At 44.5% G+C, this 21,155-nt stretch overlaps 1 protein-coding gene across 1 annotated transcript in view; it reads left to right on the plus strand.

Moving 5' to 3' along the window:
* The window catches only part of Cct3 (chaperonin containing TCP1 subunit 3), a 19,653-nt gene extending 4,062 nt beyond the window's left edge, over window positions 1-15,591 (plus strand). The window contains exons 5-14 of the mRNA XM_036190345.1: window positions 1,273-1,369; window positions 1,819-1,936; window positions 5,462-5,648; window positions 7,280-7,429; window positions 9,071-9,203; window positions 9,386-9,467; window positions 11,653-11,833; window positions 14,293-14,538; window positions 14,829-14,960; window positions 15,266-15,591. Of these exons, the coding sequence (XP_036046238.1) occupies window positions 1,273-1,369; window positions 1,819-1,936; window positions 5,462-5,648; window positions 7,280-7,429; window positions 9,071-9,203; window positions 9,386-9,467; window positions 11,653-11,833; window positions 14,293-14,538; window positions 14,829-14,960; window positions 15,266-15,370 (1,431 nt within the window). The 3' untranslated portion in view covers window positions 15,371-15,591. The remainder of the gene's footprint in view (window positions 1-1,272; window positions 1,370-1,818; window positions 1,937-5,461; window positions 5,649-7,279; window positions 7,430-9,070; window positions 9,204-9,385; window positions 9,468-11,652; window positions 11,834-14,292; window positions 14,539-14,828; window positions 14,961-15,265) is intronic.
* Window positions 15,592-21,155: the final 5,564 nt, after the last annotated feature.

A 21,155-nucleotide genomic window follows, 5' to 3' on the forward strand; every position in this document is an offset into this window, starting at 1 on the left:
AAGGAAGAGTCCCTTATCACTCCTAGCTTTTAATAGTATTTCTTGTTCTTTGCTTTGTAAATTCAGGATCTCTGTTTCTGCGTGTGCTGTTAGAATTCTTGTGTTTCCCATATGTGTTAAAAGAATGATGGGGAGGTTGGGGATTTAGCTCAATGGTAGAGTGCTTACCTAGCAAGCGCCAGGCCCTGGGTTCGATCCTCAGCTCAAAAAAAAAAAAAAAAAAAAGAATGATGGGACTCACCTTAAACCAGTGTGACATTGTTTTAATTTGAATACTTATACAAAGACCGACTTCCATGTAAAGCCACATTCACAGGTCTAAGGCTTTTGTGTCTATCTTCAGAGGACACAATTCATCCATTGTGGTGCTTGCAGTACTAAGCTGAAGAAACTGTTCTATCCTCAAGAAGTTTTAACAGTTGAGTTCTCAGTGACACTTTTTCCTGCAAAAGGAGGACTTGGAAAAGTGATCTGCTTAAGATATTGGAGGGGCAGGCACTGTGTGTCTGTGTACCTGCCCATGGACCAAAAGAGGATATAGAGTCTTGTAGAACATTGGAGCTCAGCCTTTCTAATAACCCTTTACAGTTCTTCATGTTGTGGTGACCCCCAACCATAAAATTTTTTTCATAATTTTGCTGCTTCTTAACTGTAATTTTGCCACTGTTATGAATCATAATGTGGATATCTGATATGCAACCCTGTGAAAGGGGATGAGACTCAGGTTGAAAACTGCTGTAGTTGAAAACTGAGGTAGTTTCAGGTGGTTGTGAGCCCTAACACTGGTGCTCTAGCCCTCGAGTTCTTGTTTTTTGAGACAGGGTCTCAACTATGTAGCCTTGGCTGACCTGGGGCTTGCTATGTATGGGTGGCCTTGAACTAGATTTTAGAGTGATCTACTAACCTTTGCTTGTCACTTTTGGGATTAAAAACATGAGCTAACACACCTGGCCTGGGGCTGTTTTTAATTTTAAAGATACAGTAAAACAAAGGAGGAAGGCAGTCTGTATGGAAATAGTTTAAGAGGTAGGGCCAAACTGAGAGGTCTTTGAGAGCTGGGAAGATGGTTCACTTGCTGCCACGCCTGATGACCTGAGTTTAGTCCCCACCATCCACATGGTAGAAAGAGACAGCCAGTTACCACAAGTTGTCCTCTGTCTTCTACGGGTACAAAGATAAATAAGTCTTTGGATTTTTTGTTATTGTTGGGGTTTTGTTTTGTTATGTTTTTGTTTTAGGTCATTCAGTGGTCTTGGTTCATTTTTCTTTCAGATTCAAGTCCAGCATCCAGCAGCCAAGTCCATGATTGAAATTAGCAGGACCCAGGATGAAGAAGTTGGAGATGGGACCACATCAGTAATTATCCTTGGTAAGAGGAAGGTGGGAGGTTGAAAAAGGAAGTTAGAAATAAAGTATGTTGTATGTAGAGGGGTGTGGGTGATTCAGCAACTCAAAGTTGGCTTTTGGTGCTGGTGTTAGTGAGCTCAGCATCTGTGCTGTGTTTTTAGTGCCAGCAGTTTAGCCATATCCTAAGGTACTGAGTTAGTTCTTATATTATAGCATATGTTTAATTAGATTAAAAAGAGACGGGTAAGCCCATAGGATCAGTCTGATAATTTAAAATATGTCTAATAAATGTTTTCTTTATAAATTGGTATCTAGAAAATGTAAATTTTGGAACAGTATTAACAGCCAAATACATATTGTAGTGAGAATCTGTTTTAGAAAAATATCTTTTAGAAGCATGAGGAAATTAAATTGCTTTCATCTCCTGGTACTTTCAAATGCATTACCATGATGCCTGTGTCCTTTATGCAGCAGGAGAAATGCTGTCTGTGGCCGAGCACTTTCTAGAGCAGCAGATGCACCCAACCGTGGTGATCAGTGCTTACCGAATGGCACTGGATGATATGATCAGCACTCTGAAGAAAATCAGGTATGGAGACAGGACTGGGGGTGGATAGTGTGGGAGACTTGACTGATCTGTTCTTATGCACACACATATCACACACACAAAGACAGTCATCACCTGTGCCTGTGATCCAGTAGAGGAAGGTGGAGACAGGAGGGTTCCTGGGGCTTAGTCTGTTGGAACTGGCAAACTCTGGGTTCATTGAAAGACCAAAGTCTTTAAATAATGATGTGGAGGGTGTTTGAGATGACATGAGGTGTTGATCTCTGTTCTTTACACACACCACATGCACATACCAAGAGAAAAATAATTTTAGGTATATGCTATGTTAGTAGCTGCCATGGAAATTTTGTTGTTTTTTGACACAGGATTTCTCTGTGTAACAGCCATGGCTATTCTGGAACTCATTTTGTAGACCAAGGCTGGCTTTGAACTCACAGAGATCTGCCTGCCTCTGCCTCCCAAGTGCTGGGAAATGTATTTTAGATAGGCCTGTCTTCCTAGATACTAGAATCTACTAAGGAGCATAAGGAGTGAGATGTTCAGTTGTTCAAGATTTACTGTTAAACTATCCTACTATTATACATGAGTACAGCTAATGCAGTGCTCTGTGCTGTGAAGAAAGCAGCCACCAGTTCTCCATTAAATGAAGAGGACCACACCTGGAAATGCTGCTTGAATGTAGAGAACTACTTATTAGTTTATATTTGCTTTGTGCTAATGGTGCATTGAATGAAGTATAAAAGTACATGCTTTTGCTGGGTGGTCATGGTGTACGACTTTATTCCCAGCACTCAGGAGGTAGAGGCAGGTGGATCTCTGAATTCAAGGCCAGCCTGGTCTACAGAGTGAATTCCAGGACAGCCAGGGCTGTTACACAGAGAAACCCTGTCTGAGTGGGTGAGTGAGTACATGCTTTTAATCCCAGCACTTAGGATTCAAAGAGAGACTCTTTCTCAAAAAATACAAAAACAAAGCCAGGTGTGGTATCACATGGGAAGCAGAGGAAGGTGGATCTCTGTTAGTTCAAGACCAGCCTGGTTTACATAGTGAGTTCCAGAACAGCCAGAGCTACATAGTGAGAACTTGTCTCAAAAAAACAAAACAAAAACAGGTAGCAGTGGTATATGTCTTCAGTCCCCGCATTCGGGGGCAGAGGAAGGTGAATCTCAAAGCCAGCTCTAGGACAGCCAGGACTACGAGAGAAACTATCTCCAAAGAAATAACAATAAAACCAAAAACTCGTAACAAAAAAGTGTATGATTTCTAACCCTCACTTAATTTGGAGATTTTAGTTACAAAATGATAGGATTCATAAAACACAGTATTATGAGGGCTGGAGAGATGGCTCAGAGGTTAAGAGCACCGGCTGCTCTTCAAGAGGTCCTGAGTTCATTTCCCAGCAACCACATGGTGGCTCACAACCACCTGTAATGAGTTCTGGTGCCCTCTTCTGGCCTGCAGGGATACGTGTAGACAGAACACTGTATACAATCAATTTAAAAAAAAAAAAAAAAAAGATGAGAAAAAAAAACAGTATTATAAAAAATTATTATTTGGGTAGGTTTTTGTTTGGTTTTTGAAGAAAATCTCATTGGTTAACCTTGGCTGGCTTCTTGAGTGCTGGGAATAAAGGAATCTGCCACCACACTTGCCATAAATGAAATTTTTATTGTTGCTTAAAGTAAAACCAAGGAGCTGGAGAGATTGCTCTTTCAGAGGACTCGAGTTTGGTTCCCAGCACCCATGTCAGGAGGGTTATAACCATCTGTAACTCTAGGTCTCCTTGCTGCCTCATGTGCCTGTGCTTACTTGCGTGTGCATGCACACACAAAAAAAATGCCTTGTGAATGTGTGTGTGTGTCTGTCTGTCTGTCTTTGTCTGTCTTTTTCTCCCAGACAAGGTCTCCCAGGTCTCCTTGGCTGGACTTGTTGCTGCTCCCCCTGCCTTTTATCCACCACCCACACTTTTATTATTTTTAATTTAATTTTATTTTTTTAATTTTATTTATTTATTTATTTATTGGTTTTTTGAGGCAGGGTTTCTCTGTAGCTTTGGAGGCTATCCTGGAACTCACTTTGTAGACCAGGCTGGCTTCGAACTCACAGAGATCCACCTGTCTCTGCCTCCCAAGTGCTGTGATTACAGGTGTGCGCCGCCGCCGCCACCACCACTGCCTGGCTTTTTTTTTTTTTTTTTTTTTTTTTTTTGCACCCACACTTTTAATCCTAGCACTTGGGAGGCAGAGGCAGGTGTATCTCTGTGTTCCAGGCCAGCCTGGTCTACAAAGCTAGTCCAGGACAGGCTCAAGAAAACCATAGAGAAACCCTGTCTCAAACCCCTTCCCCCCCAGAAAAGTATTTCATCCTTTTACAGCTTGTGTTCCATTGTGCCCTCACTAAGGACTCTTCCCCTCCCCCCTTTTAATCATTCTTTAGATTTTTAAGGAGCCGATTGTTTTCATTATGTCTGCATGTGCGTATGAGTGCAGGTATCAGAGGAGACCAGAGGTGTTGAATCGCCCAGAGCTAGAGTTACAGATGGTTCTGTGCTGCCTGATCTGGCAGCTGAGAACTGGACTCAAGTCCTCTAGAAGAACAGCAAGTGCTCTTAACTGCTTAGCCATCTCTCTCTATCCTCCCACCTTTAGATTGATTGATTGATTATGTATGCATCATGTATGCCTGCAGGCCAGAAAAGAGCACCTGATCTCATCACAGGTGGTTGTGAGCCACCATGTGGTTGCTGGGAATTAAACTGAGGACCTCTGGAAGAGCAGTCAGTGCTCTTAACCTCTGAGCCATGTCTCCAGCCCCTAGATTTATTTTTGGGAGTTATAAAACATGGGGTTTGGGGTGTGTTGTAGTGTTAGCCAAGCACTGTATCGCTGACTTTCATCTCCAGCCCCAGAAGCTATTGTTTTGAGACATGGGCTCGAGGTAGCCTAGGTTAGCCTGGAACTTACCTATATAGCACTGAAGAAATTGAACTTCTGATCGCCTGTGTCAGCCTCCTAAGTGCTATTACAGGCATTCACCACACCTGGATTTTGCAATGCTTGGGTTTGAACCTGGGACTATTAATTTTTTGAGACTAGGATCTGTGTTTCTCAGACTCCTGACCCTCTTACATCCCAAGTGCTGGGTTTATAACCTACTTCAGAGATCTGCCTGCATCCCTGGCTACTTCAGAAAACTTTTATCAAGCAGTAACTGCCTGTCTAGAACACTTAGATAATGTTTTTGGAAGCTGTTGTCTCCTCCCTAGAATCTCTGATAATTGTATATCACAATACATGCCTTATAACATATTTTAGGAACTTTAGCAATATATGAAAGCTGAGCAAGATCTCGTCACGTTATTATTGTGTGTATAATATGAGTGGGAGTGTGTATGTTCTACAGAAGTTCCCTCATTCTGTCTCTTGCCTTGTAGTTATACTGTCTGTATACTTGTAGTTATACTCTCTGAGGTCCTGTGTTAAACATTTTATGGTGACTGCTGAAACCATAAAAATGAAACTGTGTCACCTGGGTCTCTTTCTCCAGTACCCCTGTTGATGTCAATAACCGTGATGTAATGCTGAACATCATCAATAGCTCTATTACTACAAAAGTCATCAGTCGGTGGTCCTCTTTGGCATGCAATATAGCCCTAGATGCTGTCAAAACGGTGCAGTTTGAAGAGAATGGCCGAAAGGAAATTGACATCAAGAAGTATGCAAGAGTGGAAAAGGTAAGCTTGAGAGTTAACTATCTGGATGATTACTCCACTTCAGAGGAGGGTGTCTCTAGTTAGAACTAGAAAGGAGAACTGGACTGACTGAGAGTCTGGAAAAGGAAAACCTAAGAGAGTGTCAAGGAAGAATTCGTGAAATCATTTTTGTTGGCTTCCCTGCCTTCTGTACACAGGTTTACAAAGGGTAAGGAAATGCTTTGGTGTGTCCTTATTTGTGTGTGTGGCTATCGATTAGTCACCGGTGAGGATATAAACTTTACAAGTGCTGGAGAAACGGCTCAGCAGTTAAGAGCACTGACATGCAGAGGACCCGTGTGTGATTCCACATCCACATGGTGTCTTCCACCATCCTGAACTCCAGTTCTAGAGGACATGACTCCTCTTTTGCCCTCTGAGGGCACCAGACACACATACTGCACATACACAGAGTGACTGTCACCAGTGGCTGTCTCCTGACAGAAAAGCCAAGACTCTGATGTTCATTCAGTCCACTAGACTGGTGGTCTCATTTGGTCCTCCATCTACTTGGAACCCCAGAGAAAAGGGCTCCGATCCTCAGCATCAGGACAGATGAGCTTGCCGGTGAGCGTGAGAGCAAGCAAGCCCCAAAGCTGCCTTCTTCCACATCCTCTTTTTATGTTGGCTGCCACCAGAGATGTGACCCAGATTTAGAGTGGGTCTTTTCTACCTCAAATGATCCAATCAAGAAAATTCAGCCGGGCGGTGGTGGCGCACACCTTTAATCCCACACTCGGGAGGCAGAGGCAGGTGGATCTCTGTGAGTTGGAGGCCAACCTGGGCTACCAAGTGAGTTCCAGGACAGGCTCCAAAGCTACACAGAAAAACCCTGTTTCAAAAAACCAAACAAACAAACAAGAAAAATCCTTCATAGGTGTGCCAGCTACTTGGGTTTTAGTTGATTCCAGATGTCAAGTTGACAGTCAAGAAATAAAATTTGCAAAAAAAAATACTATCTAACAAATGCTAATAAAACAACACGAAAATATTCATACATTTAAGATCAAATTGTAAGTGCAGTAGCTAGTATACTAGCTTAGAGCCAGCAGATGGAGTCCAAGTCTAAAAATGTGGGAATATCCTAATGAAGATCCTTTCAGATCTTTTGTCAAGACAGTGAATTTCTATGGGTCTTAGCCATCCTTCAAGTTCAAGTGTCATGGCCCAAGATTAGCATACCTTCTAGAACCAAACATAGCTTCAGCCAGGCTTAGTGGCAAGCAGCTCCAATCTCAGCATTTGGTGGATCCACATAGTGGATCTCGGTGAGTTCCAGGACAGCCAGAGAGACTCTTTCTCAAAAGAGCACAAACAAAAACAAGAACATGCTCGCAGCCATTTCACCGTATTCCTCAAGGACCTGGGACTCACTGTGTATCTCAGGCTGGCCTGTCACTGTCTCTGCACTCAGTATTTGTTTTTGAGCTTCATGGAGGAAAGATACCCTGGAATCCTGAAATGGTCATTTGGGAAGGAAGTGTATATGGAGGTGGAGCTGAGGTTTGTGTGTGTTGTTAAGGCTTGGACCCAGGAAAGCAAGTAATGTGTGGTGCGCCCTAGTCCCAGTAAACTCCTTGGTTGTGTAGTAAAGTAAATCTTCTTTGGCTCAGATCCCTGGGGGCATCATTGAAGACTCGTGTGTCCTTCGTGGAGTCATGATTAACAAGGATGTGACCCATCCACGCATGCGCCGCTATATCAAGAACCCTCGTATTGTGCTACTGGATTCTTCTCTGGAGTACAAGAAAGGAGAAAGCCAGGTAAGATTCCCAGCCTTGTGGGGCTTTTTGTTTTTCTGAGACAAGTTCTCTTTACATAGGTCTGGTGTCCTGACACCTGTATTGTAGACCGGGCTGGCCTCAGACTAACAGATCCAGTCATCTGCCTGTCTCCCAAGTACTGGGATGAAAGTGTGTGCGCCACCACCCTGGCCTCCCAGTCTTGTTTTTTAAAGTGGATTCTTGACTACTCATGTAGAAAAGCAACAGTAAAGTTGTGTGCTGACTGCCATTTATTGTCCTTCACACTTGTTACCGCTGCGTTTTCACAGTAGTCCTTGAAAATAGTTCTATATTGCTTTGTTTTTCCAAGGAAGGAATCTGAAGCCCAGAGTTGAGGGGGAATAGTGACACTCTTCCCCCCCACCCCCCCCCCCCAAAAAGTCAATGAGATGAGTGAGGCAGGAAGATCACTTGGTTCAAGACCAACCCAGACAATGTATTTATTCACTTTTCTCTGTATTTGGCTTTGGTTAGGTTTTTGTTGTTTTATGGATTGGGTTAGGAAGGTTTAGACTGTGTTACTGTAGCCTGGGTGGTCTAGAACTTGCTATGTGGGTGGACTGGTAATCTCTGCTTGCCTTGACCTCCTTCCCCCGCCCCTTTTGTTTTGGTTTTGGTTTGGTTTTTCCAGAGAGGGTTTCTAGCCCTGGCTGGCCTCGAACTCACAGGGATCCGCCTGCCTCTGCCTCCCAAGTGCTGGGATTAAAGTGTGCCACCACCCATCGTCCATGACCCACCTCTTCTAATATATCAGGAGCACCTAAAGTCTGTGTTCTTTTTGGTTTTTCAAGACAGGGCTTCTCTGTAGCTCTTGGAGACTGTCCTGGACTAGCTCTGTAGATCCACCTGCCTCTGCCTCCCAAGTGGTGGGATTACAGGCGTGCGCCACCACCGCCTGGCACAAGTCTGTGTTCTTTAACTTACTGCTAAAAGGGCTTTGCAGAGTATAGGGGCTAGTGGGTCTTATTTAAAAATGATTGGAAGACTGGAGAGATGGCTCAGAGCTTAAGAGTGCCTCTTACCAGAGGTCCTGAGTTCAATTCCCAGCACCCACATGGTGGCTCACAGCCATCTGCAATGAGATCTGGTGCCCTCTTCTGTATACATAATAAATAAATAAATAATTTTAAAAATGATTGGAAATAATCATGTTAACTCAGGGAAATGGTTGCTTACACCTGTAGTCCCAGCACTTAGGCTGAGAATGAGATTGGCTTGGGTAGAGAAAGTAAGGCCTTGTCCCAAAAACCCAAAGGTGGGGCAGAGGAATTAAGACCTAAAAGTTATTCGGGCACACTGTTAATAAAGTTACACCTGGTTTGGACGTTCAGATTCCTGATTTCTGGGATCCATGTGAAGGTGGAGGAAGCACAGTAGTTAGGGTGACACTAATTCAAAGTGACACCGATTTCACTGGTCTGGGGTTTTGAAGTTATTTAACGTCTATTGTTTGTGTGCGTGGACGTGCATGCGGAGGTTTAGAGAACGTCCTGTGTCTGTGAGAGCAGTCCAGAAGAGGCTGTTGGAGCGCATGGGCTGGAATTAGAGACAGCTGTGAGCAGGACCTGCTCTTGACTTCCGAGCCATCTCTCCAGCTTTAGCTCTTGCCTTCATTCATAGACTGACATTGAGATCACACGAGAGGAGGATTTCACGCGGATTCTGCAGATGGAAGAAGAGTACATCCAGCAGCTGTGTGATGACATTATCCAGCTGAAGCCTGACGTGGTCATCACAGAGAAGGGCATCTCAGGTGGGGCTCCCTCTGCCTCTCAGATCTGCCTTTGAGGTAGAAGAGGGTGGGTGGGCTTTGTTTGGGTTTGTCCCTCAGGTTGGCAGAGACACATCATGTGCTATATGAATACTTTAGGGATAAAACCAGTTTGGATTCCAGAGTTTGGGCGTCTGGCTGATACTTCTCCACTTGACTTTCAGATTTAGCTCAGCACTACCTCATGCGGGCCAACGTCACAGCCATTCGCAGAGTCCGGAAGACAGACAATAATCGCATTGCTAGGTAAGTAAGCCCGCTAAAGGCAATATTTCTTTGCCTTTTTTTGGGGGGGGGGGGCTTTAAGACAGGGTTTCTCTGTGTAGCTTTGCGCCTTTCCTGGAACTCACTTTGTAGACCAGGCTGGCCTCGAACAGAACCTCCTGGCTCTGTCTCCCGAGTGCTGGGATTAAAGGTGTGCACCACCACCACCAGGCTTCCTTTTTTTTTTAAGCTGCATAGTAGTTACTGCCTGAAATGGTACAAGGATATGATAACTGCTTGTCAAAAGTTATGTTCTCTCAGCCAGTGAGATGGCTCAGTGGTAAAATAATGTCTTTGTTGATGGATTTTGGTTCGATGGCCTGTGACTCCTTCTGAAGACCAGTCTGACTTTGAATTTGCAGTAATCCTCCTTTCTCTCCCCAGTTTTAGGCTCACAGGTGTCTGCTCCCACTCAGGGCTGGTAACCTGTGTTAACTGGCTCTGAATATAGCAGAAGGATTAGTTTTCTGCTAGTGAGTGAAGCTGAATTTCAGTAGTTGTTTCTTCACTGATGTCTGCATTCAAGATATCTTAACTTCATTTCTTGCCATAGTGATATCTGCCCGGTAATTCCAGCACTCAGCAAATGTAGGAGAGTCAAGAATTCAAAGTGATCTTTACAAGCCACTCTTGGCTATGTGACACCCTATCTCTATTTATTTGTTTATTTATTTTAAGATTTTTTTTAAATTTATTATGTATACAGTGTTCTGCCTGCATGTGTCCCTGCAGACCAGAAGAGGGCACCAGATCTCATTACAGATAGTTGTGAGTCACCATGTGGTTGCTGGGAATTGAACTCAGGACCTCTGGAAGAGCAAGCAGTGCTCTTCGCCTCTGAGCTATCTCTCCAGCCCCTCAAAATTTTTAATGTGTCTGTGTGAGTCTAGGTGACCAAGGGGGACAGAAGACCGCATCTGTCCCCTGGAGTTGGAGTTAACAGGCAGTTGTTAGATAATGTATAGGGACTGGGAATGGGACTAGGTCTGGAAGAACTCTTAACCATTGAGCTGTCTTTCTAGCTAGTCTTCCATCTTTTACAGCTGGCCATGGTAATGCACATTTGGAGGCAAAGATGGGCTATTTGAGTTTGAGGCCATCCTGGTCTACATAGTGAGTTCTAGGCCAGAAACTGTGTCAAAAAAGTACTTTAACAAGTCTTTCTCTGTCCCACCAGCTCCCAAATAATGACACAGAGACTTCTTATTAATTATATTTAAAAAGTTTGTTTCTAGCTACTTGTTACTAACTACTAAGGCTTGTTTCTAACTACTTCTTATAACTTAAATTAAATCTACATTTTGCCACCTTGCTTGCGGTTGTTAGCTCTCCTCCTGCACATACTGCTTGTTCTGCACATCCTGGCATCTCTTGTGAGTGCTTAGATTCATCCTCTTCCTCTCACTTCCCTCTGAAGTCCCTCCTAGTCTTCCTGCTTAGCTGTTGGCCATTTAGCTTTTTATTAAACCAATCACAGTGACACATCTTTACACAGTGTAAACAAATACCAACAAAAAGAAAAACATGGTGGCCTCTCCCTCCCCAAATTTTACCCCAGCTGTGCATGCCCTCACTGTATACTCTGGAGTAAATTCTATAATCAGCTGATTACGACCCTAACAATTCAATGTAAGAAGATGAGAGAGAGAGAGAATGAATGAATAAACGAATGAATGAATGTGTATGTGGTTTTCCGAGACAGAGTTTCTCTGTGTAGCTCTAGATGTCCTAGAACTTGATTTGTAAACCAGGCTGACCTCAAATTTAGAGATCTGCCTGCCTCTGTCTCTGGTAGGATTAAAGGTGTGAGCTAACAACCCTATTTATAGGCATTCAGACTCAACTGAATTAAATCTAGAACTCATCATTGTTTGATACATATAATATGTACATGTTAGATGTGTGTGGAATTCATTTGTCGATTGGATCCAGCTGTGCCTGGTTGTACTTGTAACTGGTTGCCATGTGTATGTATAATTTTATTATTAAAGCCTTATTAGTCTAAGAAACTTGGCCTGTGTTCATTTAAAATCTTTTCCATTTGTCAGTCCAAACCACTTTAGTGATTTAGTAATATATTTTATTCTAATCTCTAACCACTGATTGTAGACTACTAGATGGCTAAAAGCATCTGAAATCATATCGTCTCTATCTTCTCCACCAATAGAGCCTGTGGAGCACGGATAGTCAGCCGACCAGAGGAACTGAGAGAAGAAGATGTTGGTACAGGTGCAGGCCTATTGGAAATCAAGAAAATTGGAGATGAGTACTTCACATTCATCACTGAGTGCAAAGACCCAAAGGCCTGCACCATTCTTCTTAGAGGAGCCAGCAAGGAGATACTGTCGGTGAGTGATCCTTGATGTGAGCAAGGAAAGGACATTGTTTCATCCTAGTTTTGTGAGCTTCTCACCAAGTAGCAAACTTAATAAGTCAACTTTAAAAGAAAAAATATTTCAGCAGGGTTTTTTGTTTGTTTGTTTGTTTGGGGGGGGGGGTTCAAGACAGGTTTCTCTGTGTAGCTTTGGCCTATCCTAGAACTCACTCTGTAGCCCAGGCTAGACTCAAATTCACAAGAGAGCTACCTGCCTCCACCTCCCGAGTGCTGGGGTTAAAGGCATGCGCCACCACCGCCGTCTTCAGCAGTTTTTTATTTTGATCCATGATCCTTTGGCCTATGGCTGCATGTCTGAATAAATGTGAAGAGCAGAACCACTCCCTTGATGGTGAGAAGGGGTTCGGGCCCTAGCACCACATAAACCGGGCATGGAGGGGGAGCAGAAGGATGGCTCCCTCCTTCTGCATACAGAATGTGAGGCCAGCCTCATCTTAAGGGCTGGAGGGAGGGAATGAGACAGGCATAGTCTAGAAACAAACTAGCTGGAGGCCTAGTGTGGTACCTCGTGGCTGTGATCCCAGCTGAGGCAGAAGGATCAGTGCAAGTTTGGAAGTGTGAGGCCCTGTCTTGTCTTTTTTAAATGAAAACACAAGTTGGACATAGTGGCAAATACCTTTAATCTCAGCACTTGACAGGCAGAGGCAGGTGGGTCTCTGTGAGTTGAAGGCCAGCCTGGTCCATGAAGCAAGTTTCAAGACAGCCAGAGCTGTTACACAGAGAAACCCTGTCTTGAAAAAAACAATAAATAAAAACAGGCCAGATGTGGTGGTGAATGCTTCTAAGCCCAGCACTCCAGAGGCAGAGACAGGTGGATCTCTGAGTTTGAAGGAAGCCTGGTCTACGAGTTCCAGGCCAGCCAAGACTGCAGAGTAAGACCCTGTCTCAAAACAAAATGAGCTGGAGAGAGGCTTAGTGGTTGAGAGCACTTACTGCTCTTCCAGGGGATCCTCTGGCCTTCAAGGGCACCAGACACACAGTACACATAAACTCCTGTGGACACACATATACACAAGATAAGCAGATCTTAGAAACAAGAGAATAGAAATGACGAGCTGGAGAGATGGCTCAGAGGTTAAGAGCACCGACTGCTCTTCCAGAGGTCCTGAGTTCAATTCCCAGCAACCACATGGTGGCTCACAACCACATGTAATGAGATCTGGTGCCCTCTTCTGGCCAACAGGGATATGTGCAGGCAGAACAGTATATACATAATAATAAATAAATAAATCTATAAAAAAGAGAGAGACTAGAAATGACAGCTGGCTATGGTGGCACAGTCCTTTAATCCCAGCACTCAGGAAGCAGAAGCAGGTGGCTCTCTGGGTTTGTTCAAGGCAGCACGGGTGACATGGGCCCTGTCTGCAACCAGAAGATTCCTACTTAATGGATCAGTGGCTATGAATACCCTTACCACCCTGTGCGGGGTGGGGGGTGTCCCTTTAGCTGGCCTTGAACTTGCTGTGTAGCTGAGGATAACTAACATTCTGGTCCTCCAGCCTTCCTTGCTCTGGTGAAAGGATTATAGGCATGTTACAACACATTGTTTATGTCATACTAAGGGTGCTTTATACCTGCTAGGCTAGCATTCTACCAACTGAGTTACATTCCTAGTTTACGGGTGGTGTGTGCTGTGTGTGTGTGTGTGTGTGTGTGTGTGTGTGTGTGTGTGTGTGTGTGAGAGAGAGAGAGAGAGAGAGAGAGAGAGAGAATATTGCACTTGCGGAGTTCAGTGTGGACTCATACTTGTGGCAGCCCTGCCTCAGCCTCCATTATGCTGTTAAGAGAGTTGAGACACCGACTGGGCATTATAGCTCTTCCTTCCCTTTCCTCCATGTTATGTTTGTTTTTCATGTATGTCGCTGGGCGTATTTCATGGCACTATTATAGAAGTAGACAATTTGGGGAGTCCCAGAAATCAAACTTGGGTGGTCAGGCTTGTTGGCAAGAGCCTTGAGCCAGTAAGCTGTTTCTGCAGCCCCTCCTTAATTAGTTCTAAATTGAAACTATAACCCCATCCCTAGTCTCAGGGGGAGTAACTAACTTTCCCAAGAAACATAATTGGTAAGCAGTAGACAGTTTGCAGTGCACTATGCAGTCTCCTGAAGGATGCAACTAGGGAGTGCGGGATGAGATGCAGATTGTTTCTCTGGTTCAGTACATAAAAACCTAACCTCATAGTTGAGGTGTGCCACCCCTTAATCCTCTTGTAGGCCCCTCCTGTGCTCACATTCTTGAGTTATGCCTTCTAAGAACAGAACTTGTGCCCTTCACCAGTAGGAGTCACAAGGATTGTCCATTGGACACTCCTTTGTGGTTTACTAAAAACTAGTTAGGCAGGAAATAGTTTGATGCTTCTTGATTTCTCCATGAATTATTGAGCTGACTATACCATTTCTCTCCTTCCCCAAGGAAGTAGAACGCAACCTCCAGGATGCCATGCAAGTGTGCCGAAATGTTCTTCTGGACCCTCAGTTGGTGCCTGGTGGTGGAGCCTCAGAGATGGCTGTGGCCCATGCCTTGACAGAAAAATCTAAGGCCATGACTGGCGTGGAACAATGGCCATATAGAGCTGTAGCCCAAGCTTTAGAGGTCATCCCTCGTACCTTGATCCAGAACTGTGGGGCCAGTACCATTCGTCTACTTACCTCCCTTCGGGTGAGTTCTTTCCTATGCTCATACCTTGCCAAGGTAAGGCAAGCCGTGTTTGGCCTAAGGAGATGTTTTTGTTTCCTGCCAGTCTGTGTAAGCACACATATGCTTGTACTCATGCACACATTCACATGGGTGTGGGTTGTATGTAGGCCAGAGTCCACCTTAGGTGTCCTCAGCAGGGCTATCTTACAGCTCGTTCCTTTAAAATCTCAGTCTCCGCCTTGTTTGCTGGTTGTTTCCTGGCGCTAGCTCACTCCATTGTATTCCCTTACTTGTGTTTGTTCCACCTGCAGGCCAAGCACACACAGGAGAGTTGTGAGACCTGGGGTGTGAACGGTGAGACTGGTGCCCTGGTGGACATGAAAGAGCTGGGTATATGGGAGCCGTTGGCTGTGAAGCTGCAGACGTACAAAACCGCAGTGGAGGTAAGACACCTGGGGTGTTCGTGTGCTGTTTCTGTCCTGACAACCAGCTGCTGTGCTTTGTCTGGGCCTTAAAAGGCAAAGTATCCCCCAAGGAATTCCATTTCCCTGCTTACCTTTAGCTTATACAAAAATAGTGTAATGGGGCACAAGCAATATCCCTTGCTCAGGGAGGTTGGCATTGTTCATTCAAGACTCTGGAAGGGAAGATTCCAGATAAAATGGTAATTCTGTGGGAGGAGATACAGCTAAAAGAAAGCACTGTTTTTCCCTTCTCTTCTGACCTCTTTGGACTATTTTTCTCTTAGACTGCAGTTCTGCTTCTGCGGATTGATGACATTGTCTCTGGCCACAAGAAGAAGGGTGATGACCAGAGCCGGCAAAGCAGTGCTCCAGATGCTGGCCAGGAGTGAGTGGTGAGCAAGGTGACTTCAATGTGCAGAACCAGCAGTCTCCCCTTTCCTGAGCCAGAGTTCCAGGAACACTGTGGACATCTTTGTTTGCAAAGGATCAAGTTGAGGGGCAGTCCCCAGTCTGTCCCATCTCAGTTTCCAAAACGCACTGACATTTATCTCTTCTCTATTGTAAGCTTTCCATTTAGTCTGCTTCCAATGATTAAATCTAAGTCATTTGAGATGGTTGTCATGTGTTTTTGTCAATCTTGGGGCACATCTCTACCTCCCAGCAATGCAAGAGGAAGCAGAAAATCTTACTAGGGACAACGAAAATGAATTGAGATCGCTACCTTTTGGGGTGGGGGATGGTTGCTTGGTTGTTCTTTTGTTTTGTTTTTTGAGACAGGTTCTTTGTGTAACAGCCCTGGCTGTCCTAGAACTCACTCTAGACAAGGTTGGCCTCGAACTCACAGATCCACCTGCCTCTGCCTCCCAAGTGCTGGGATTAAAGGAAGGTGCCACCACCCACCAGCTGGGTGGGTTTTTTTTTTAAGCACATATGTCTTGAGGCATGCCTTGTAGCTCATTCCAAATGCTATGAAGTTGATGTGCACACTAACCATCAAAGCTACATAGCAAGTAGACCAGCCTGTACTACACTCTAAGACAAAATCTGCTGAACCAGTAACATTGTTCAGTGGGCAGAAACGCTTGCCACTAAAGAATGACATCTGTTCAGTCCCCAGATACCATAGTGGGTGGCAGAAGAGAGGTGGTTCCCAAAAACTGTCCATTGAACTCCACATGCACAGTGAAACATGCCGGGACCCAACCCCAGCAGTTAACAGGTCCTGAGAGGATGGAAGGAGTTGGTGAAGGAAGGGGTGAGCCAGGCATGATGGTTGGGAGAATCTTGCAGCCAGAGTGCTGCTTTATTAATACAGAATTTAGTAAGCAGAAATAGATTCATGTTCTTCCAAAACATAGGTCATATATAAGTATTGTTTTTGGACATGTGTTTCATTTCCTCTTACCCATCTTTTTTTTTTCTTTTTGGTTTTTCGAGACAGGGTTTCTCTATGTAGCTTTGCGCCTTTTTCCTGGAACTCACTTGGTAGCCCAGGCTGGCCTCTGTACTCACAAGAGATCCACCTGGCTCTGCCTTCCAGTGCTAGGATTAAAGGCGTGCGCCACCACCGCCCGGCTTCTTACCCATCTTTTAATCGTCATTGATAAACTGACATTAACTCCATAACCCAATTTTTAAGAATTAGAGGTGCTGGGCAGTGGTGGTGCCTGCCTTTAATCCCAGCACTGGGAGGCAGAGCCAGACGGATCTCTTGTGAGTTCAGAGGCCAGCCTGGGCTACCAAGTGAGTTCCAGGAAAAAGGCGCAAAGCTACACAGAGAAACCCTGTCTTGAAAAGCAAAAAAAAAAAAAAGAGGCATATGACAGCTTGTTCTCAGGCTTGTAGCTCTGGGTGCTTCAAGGATGCTAGACCAAAACAATTTACAAGGCAGCCCAGGCAGACTGCCGTGTCCCAAGCAGTGACCACAGTGCCAAGAAAGTCCTCAGGCCAAAGCTGCTGCAGTTACTCAAATTCTGACCTGAGGTTTTTATATCTTTATAGAAGTTGTCTATATGTCTAATCCTGGCATTCTGTTCTTTGGTCGAATTACACCATAGTGGCTCTGCTTGTGCTAACTTTTTGAAGAAAGGTCCCGACATCTCATTCTTTTATCATCTTTCCATTCCATACTTTGCTCATCAATATAAGTCTCTGTCTAGGGCAGAGGCGACTTCAGCTAATCTAACTTTGTTGCTGTACATGCCATGTAATTGCCTGAGTGTACAGTGGGAAGAGGTTTGCAATCTGAACTGTGGCCAACTCCTCTAGCCCACTGAATCTTGTTGACTGTTTAAGTTTACTTTGTTTTGGTTATCTTGTTCCTGAGTAAGTAAGTACAGGGACAGTTGTTTCAAAAATGTCTCATGGGGCTGGAGAGATGGCTCAGAGGTTAAGAGCACTGACTGCTCTTCCAGAGGTCGAGTTCAATTCCCAGCACCCACATGGTGGCTCACAACAATCTGTAATGAGATCTGGCACCCTCTTCTGGTCTGCAGGCAAAACATGCAGTATACATAATAAATAAATAAATCTTTAAAAGAAAATGTCTCATAGCCTCATAAAGAGACCTCTGCCTTTTTTGTGTGTGTCACAACCTCCAAGGCATAAAGAAGACCTTCAAGTAGATAAGAATATCTCCCTAAAAGCGGGAGGGGCAGTATGTACAGGACTTTCCTGGGGAAGCTTAGAAGCAGTACTCTTGGGAGAAGGCATAAATGATCCATAAGAAATTTCCCATCAATCCAATATCCTCAAATTGTACAAATATTAAAAATGCCCCAAGTATGTAACAGGTGGAGATAAAAACCAAAGGTGACATGGCAGCCATCATGTGGCTCAGCTCTGCTGGATCTTTGTCAAGCAGCTGTGCTGGCTTTATGACTTCTCCCTGCCTATCATATTCAGATGTGACTGACCTGCATTTACAGACATCACATTAATTAAAAAAGCCAGACATGGTGACCCAGCATTCAGGAAGCTGAGATAGAATGTTGCAGAATATTCCTTTACACTGTGTGAAGATGTGTCACTGTGACTCGTTTAATAAAGAGCAGAATGGTCAATAGCTAGGCTGGAAGGAGTTAGGTGCTTCTGGGAACAGAGAGGTCTCGGGAAGAAGAAAGGCTGGGTCGCCAGCCAGATACAGAGACAGCAGCATGAGCAGTACAGAGAGATGGAACAAGCCACATAACAACACAGATTAAAATAAATGGGTTGTGCCAGGTGGTGGTGGTTGCTGCGGTGGCAGCGCACCTCTTTAATCCCAGCACTCAGGAAGCAGAGGCAGGTGGATCTCTGTGAGCTAGAGGCCAGCCTGGTCTACAAAGTGAGTTTCAGTACAGCCAAGACAGGTAGAGAAACCCTGTCTCAAAAAACCAAAAAAATTAAATAAATGAGTTAACTTATAAGAGCTAGTGGGACAAGCCTAAACTAAGATCAAGCTTTCAAATTTAAATAAGTCTCCATGTCTTTATTTGGACTTAATACAACAGGAATCTTCCGGGTCTAAGGCCAGTCTAGACTACAGAGTGATGCCCTGTCTCAGTGCATAAGAGCTTGCTGCTCTCCAAGAGGAAGCAAGTTCAATTCCTAGCATCACACTGGGTGGCTTATAGCTAACTCAAGCTCCAGGGTAAAGTCCCTTGTTTATCCTCAGATATGCCCACACATGTGGCATGCACACATAAATAAAAACAAAGCCGGCGGTGGTGGTACACACCTTTAATCCCAGCACTCGGGAGGCAGATCCAGGCGGATCTCTGTGATTTCGAGGCCAGCCTGTGGTCTACAGAGTGAAATCCAGGACAGGTACCAAAACAACAATAACAAATAACAATAACAAAACAAAACAAAATAATCTTTAAAACAGGAGATCCTACAGAGCGGTGGTGGTACATGCTGTTAATCCCAGGACTCGGGAGGAAGAAGCAAGAGGATCTTTGAGTTCAAGGCCAGCCAAAGTGACTTCCAGGATAGCCAGAACTGCACAGAGTAACCCCCCAAACCAAACCAAAAACCTTGCTACCAGATTGGGGTATAACTAGCATTCTCAAGTAGGTGGGGTTTTTTTGTTTTTGTTTTTTTTAAACAACGTGTTCTATGTAGCACTGGCAAACCAGAACATTTGGTTCAAATTTGTCTAACAGTTAAGTTGGGGCTGGAGAGATGGTCATGGTCCAGTGGTTAGGAGAAGAGCACTTTTGCTCTTCCAAGGGATCCAGGTTTGTATAGTGAGTTCCAGGATAGCCAGGGCTATGTAGAAAGACCCTGTCTCAAACAAAACAAAACAAAATTAAGCAAAAAGAGCATGCCTTTAGCACATGTTTTGATAAATTGTACTGTTCTCGTAGATTATTATCTGTGGTAACTTCATAATAAAATAGCTCTTCCAGTGAGAAACCTTCGTACTTGGAAATCTAATAAATACTTAATCAAAAAACCCTCTGGGATGTTTTCATTATGTGGTGTGTGTGTATGTGTGTGTGTGTGTGTGTGTGTGTGTGTGTGTGTGTGTGTGTGTGCAAACTTTCAGAAGTTAGTTCTCTCCCACCATGTGGGTCCTTGGGGTTGAACTCAGGTCATCCAACTTGTTTGTCAAGTGCATTTACCTGCTGAGCCAGCTCACAAGCCCCAGAACTTGAATTTCTGGTCTCCTGTCTACCTCTTGAGGGTTGGGATTACAGGCTGGCTTGGACCACCATATCCTGTTTTTATATGGTGCTGGAGAATAAACCCAGGACTTTATGCATGCTATTTAGCCCTTCTAGGTTGTTTTTTTTGTTGTTGTTGTTTTAAAGATTTATTTATTAGCTGGGTGGTAGTGGAACACACCTGTAATCCCAGCACTCGGGAGGCAGAGGCAGGCGGATCTCTGTGAGTTTGAAGCCAGCCTGGTCTACAGAGTGAGATCCAGGAAAGGTGCAAAGCTACACAGAGAAACCCTGTCTTCAGGGGAAAAAAAAAAGATTTATTTATTTATTATGTGTACAGTGTTCTGTTTGCATGTATGCCTGCAGACCAGAGGAGGGCACCAGATCTCATTGCAGATGGTTGTGAGCCACCGTGTGGGTGCTGGGAATTGAACTCAGGATCTCTGGAAGAACAGTCAGTGCTCTTAACCTCCGAGCCATCTCTCCAGCCTCCCACTCCCCTCCTTTTTTTAAAGGTAGTTCTTCATTCTACCTGTAATCCAGGCTGGTCTCAAACTCATGGTGGCACTCTAACCTCAAGACTTCCAAAAGCTGGGGTTACAGAAGCAAGCCACCACTCCAGGCTTTTTTCTGTTTTTTGAGACTACCATACCTGAGAATTCTTTAATTATAATAATAATAATTATTATTATTATTATTATTATTATTATTATTTATTATTACACATTTTATCTTATTCATTTTTTGAAGTCAATGAGTGACAACGCATACCCAAAAATGCATGTGTAAGTCAGGGTATGGCTTTTGGGAATTATTTTTCTCCTTTCATTATTTGGTCCTAGATAGCCAACTCATGTCAAACTTGGGGCAAGCACCTTTTACCCACTGAGTCATCTTGCTGGCCCCCAAAGATTCTTTTTTTTTTCTCTGTGTAGCTTTGTGCCTTTCCTGGAACTCATTCTGTAGCCCAGGCTGGCCTCAAACTCACAGAGATCCGCCTGCCTCTATCTCCCAAGTGCTGGGATTAAAGGCGTGTGCCGCCACCACCCAGCCCCCCAAGGGTTCTTGTTTTGTCTTGTTTTCTGAGACGGGTTTCTCTGTGTATTCTTGGCTGTCCTGGATCAGGCTGTAGAAGAGGCTGGTCTTGAACTCCAGAGATCCTCCTGCCTCTGCTTCCTGCGAGCTGAGATTAAAGGTGTGAGCTACCCTACCACCACCCCCTACCGCCCCCCCCCACCTCCCCAAGGGCTCCTTTAAATCAATCTAATACAACAGTTCCTCTTTACAGAGTAGTTAATGTACAGGTTCCATATGGAATTTACGTCTGGGCATACTCACCACATGGATGGGACTGCAGGGTGTCTGAGGAGAGGCAGGAGTGTGTTTGCACAGCTGGTCTGGAATGCTTTGCAGGCCAACCTGTTAAAGATAACGTACCTACCTTCGGCCTTCCTGATGCTACTCCAACTTGTGTTGACATCTGCGTTAAAGGACGCGGTCTCTTTAAGAACTGGGTTGGTGGCCC

Source organism: Onychomys torridus, chromosome 6 (assembly GCF_903995425.1).
Source record: "Onychomys torridus chromosome 6, mOncTor1.1, whole genome shotgun sequence".
Lineage (NCBI taxonomy): Eukaryota > Metazoa > Chordata > Mammalia > Rodentia > Cricetidae > Onychomys > Onychomys torridus.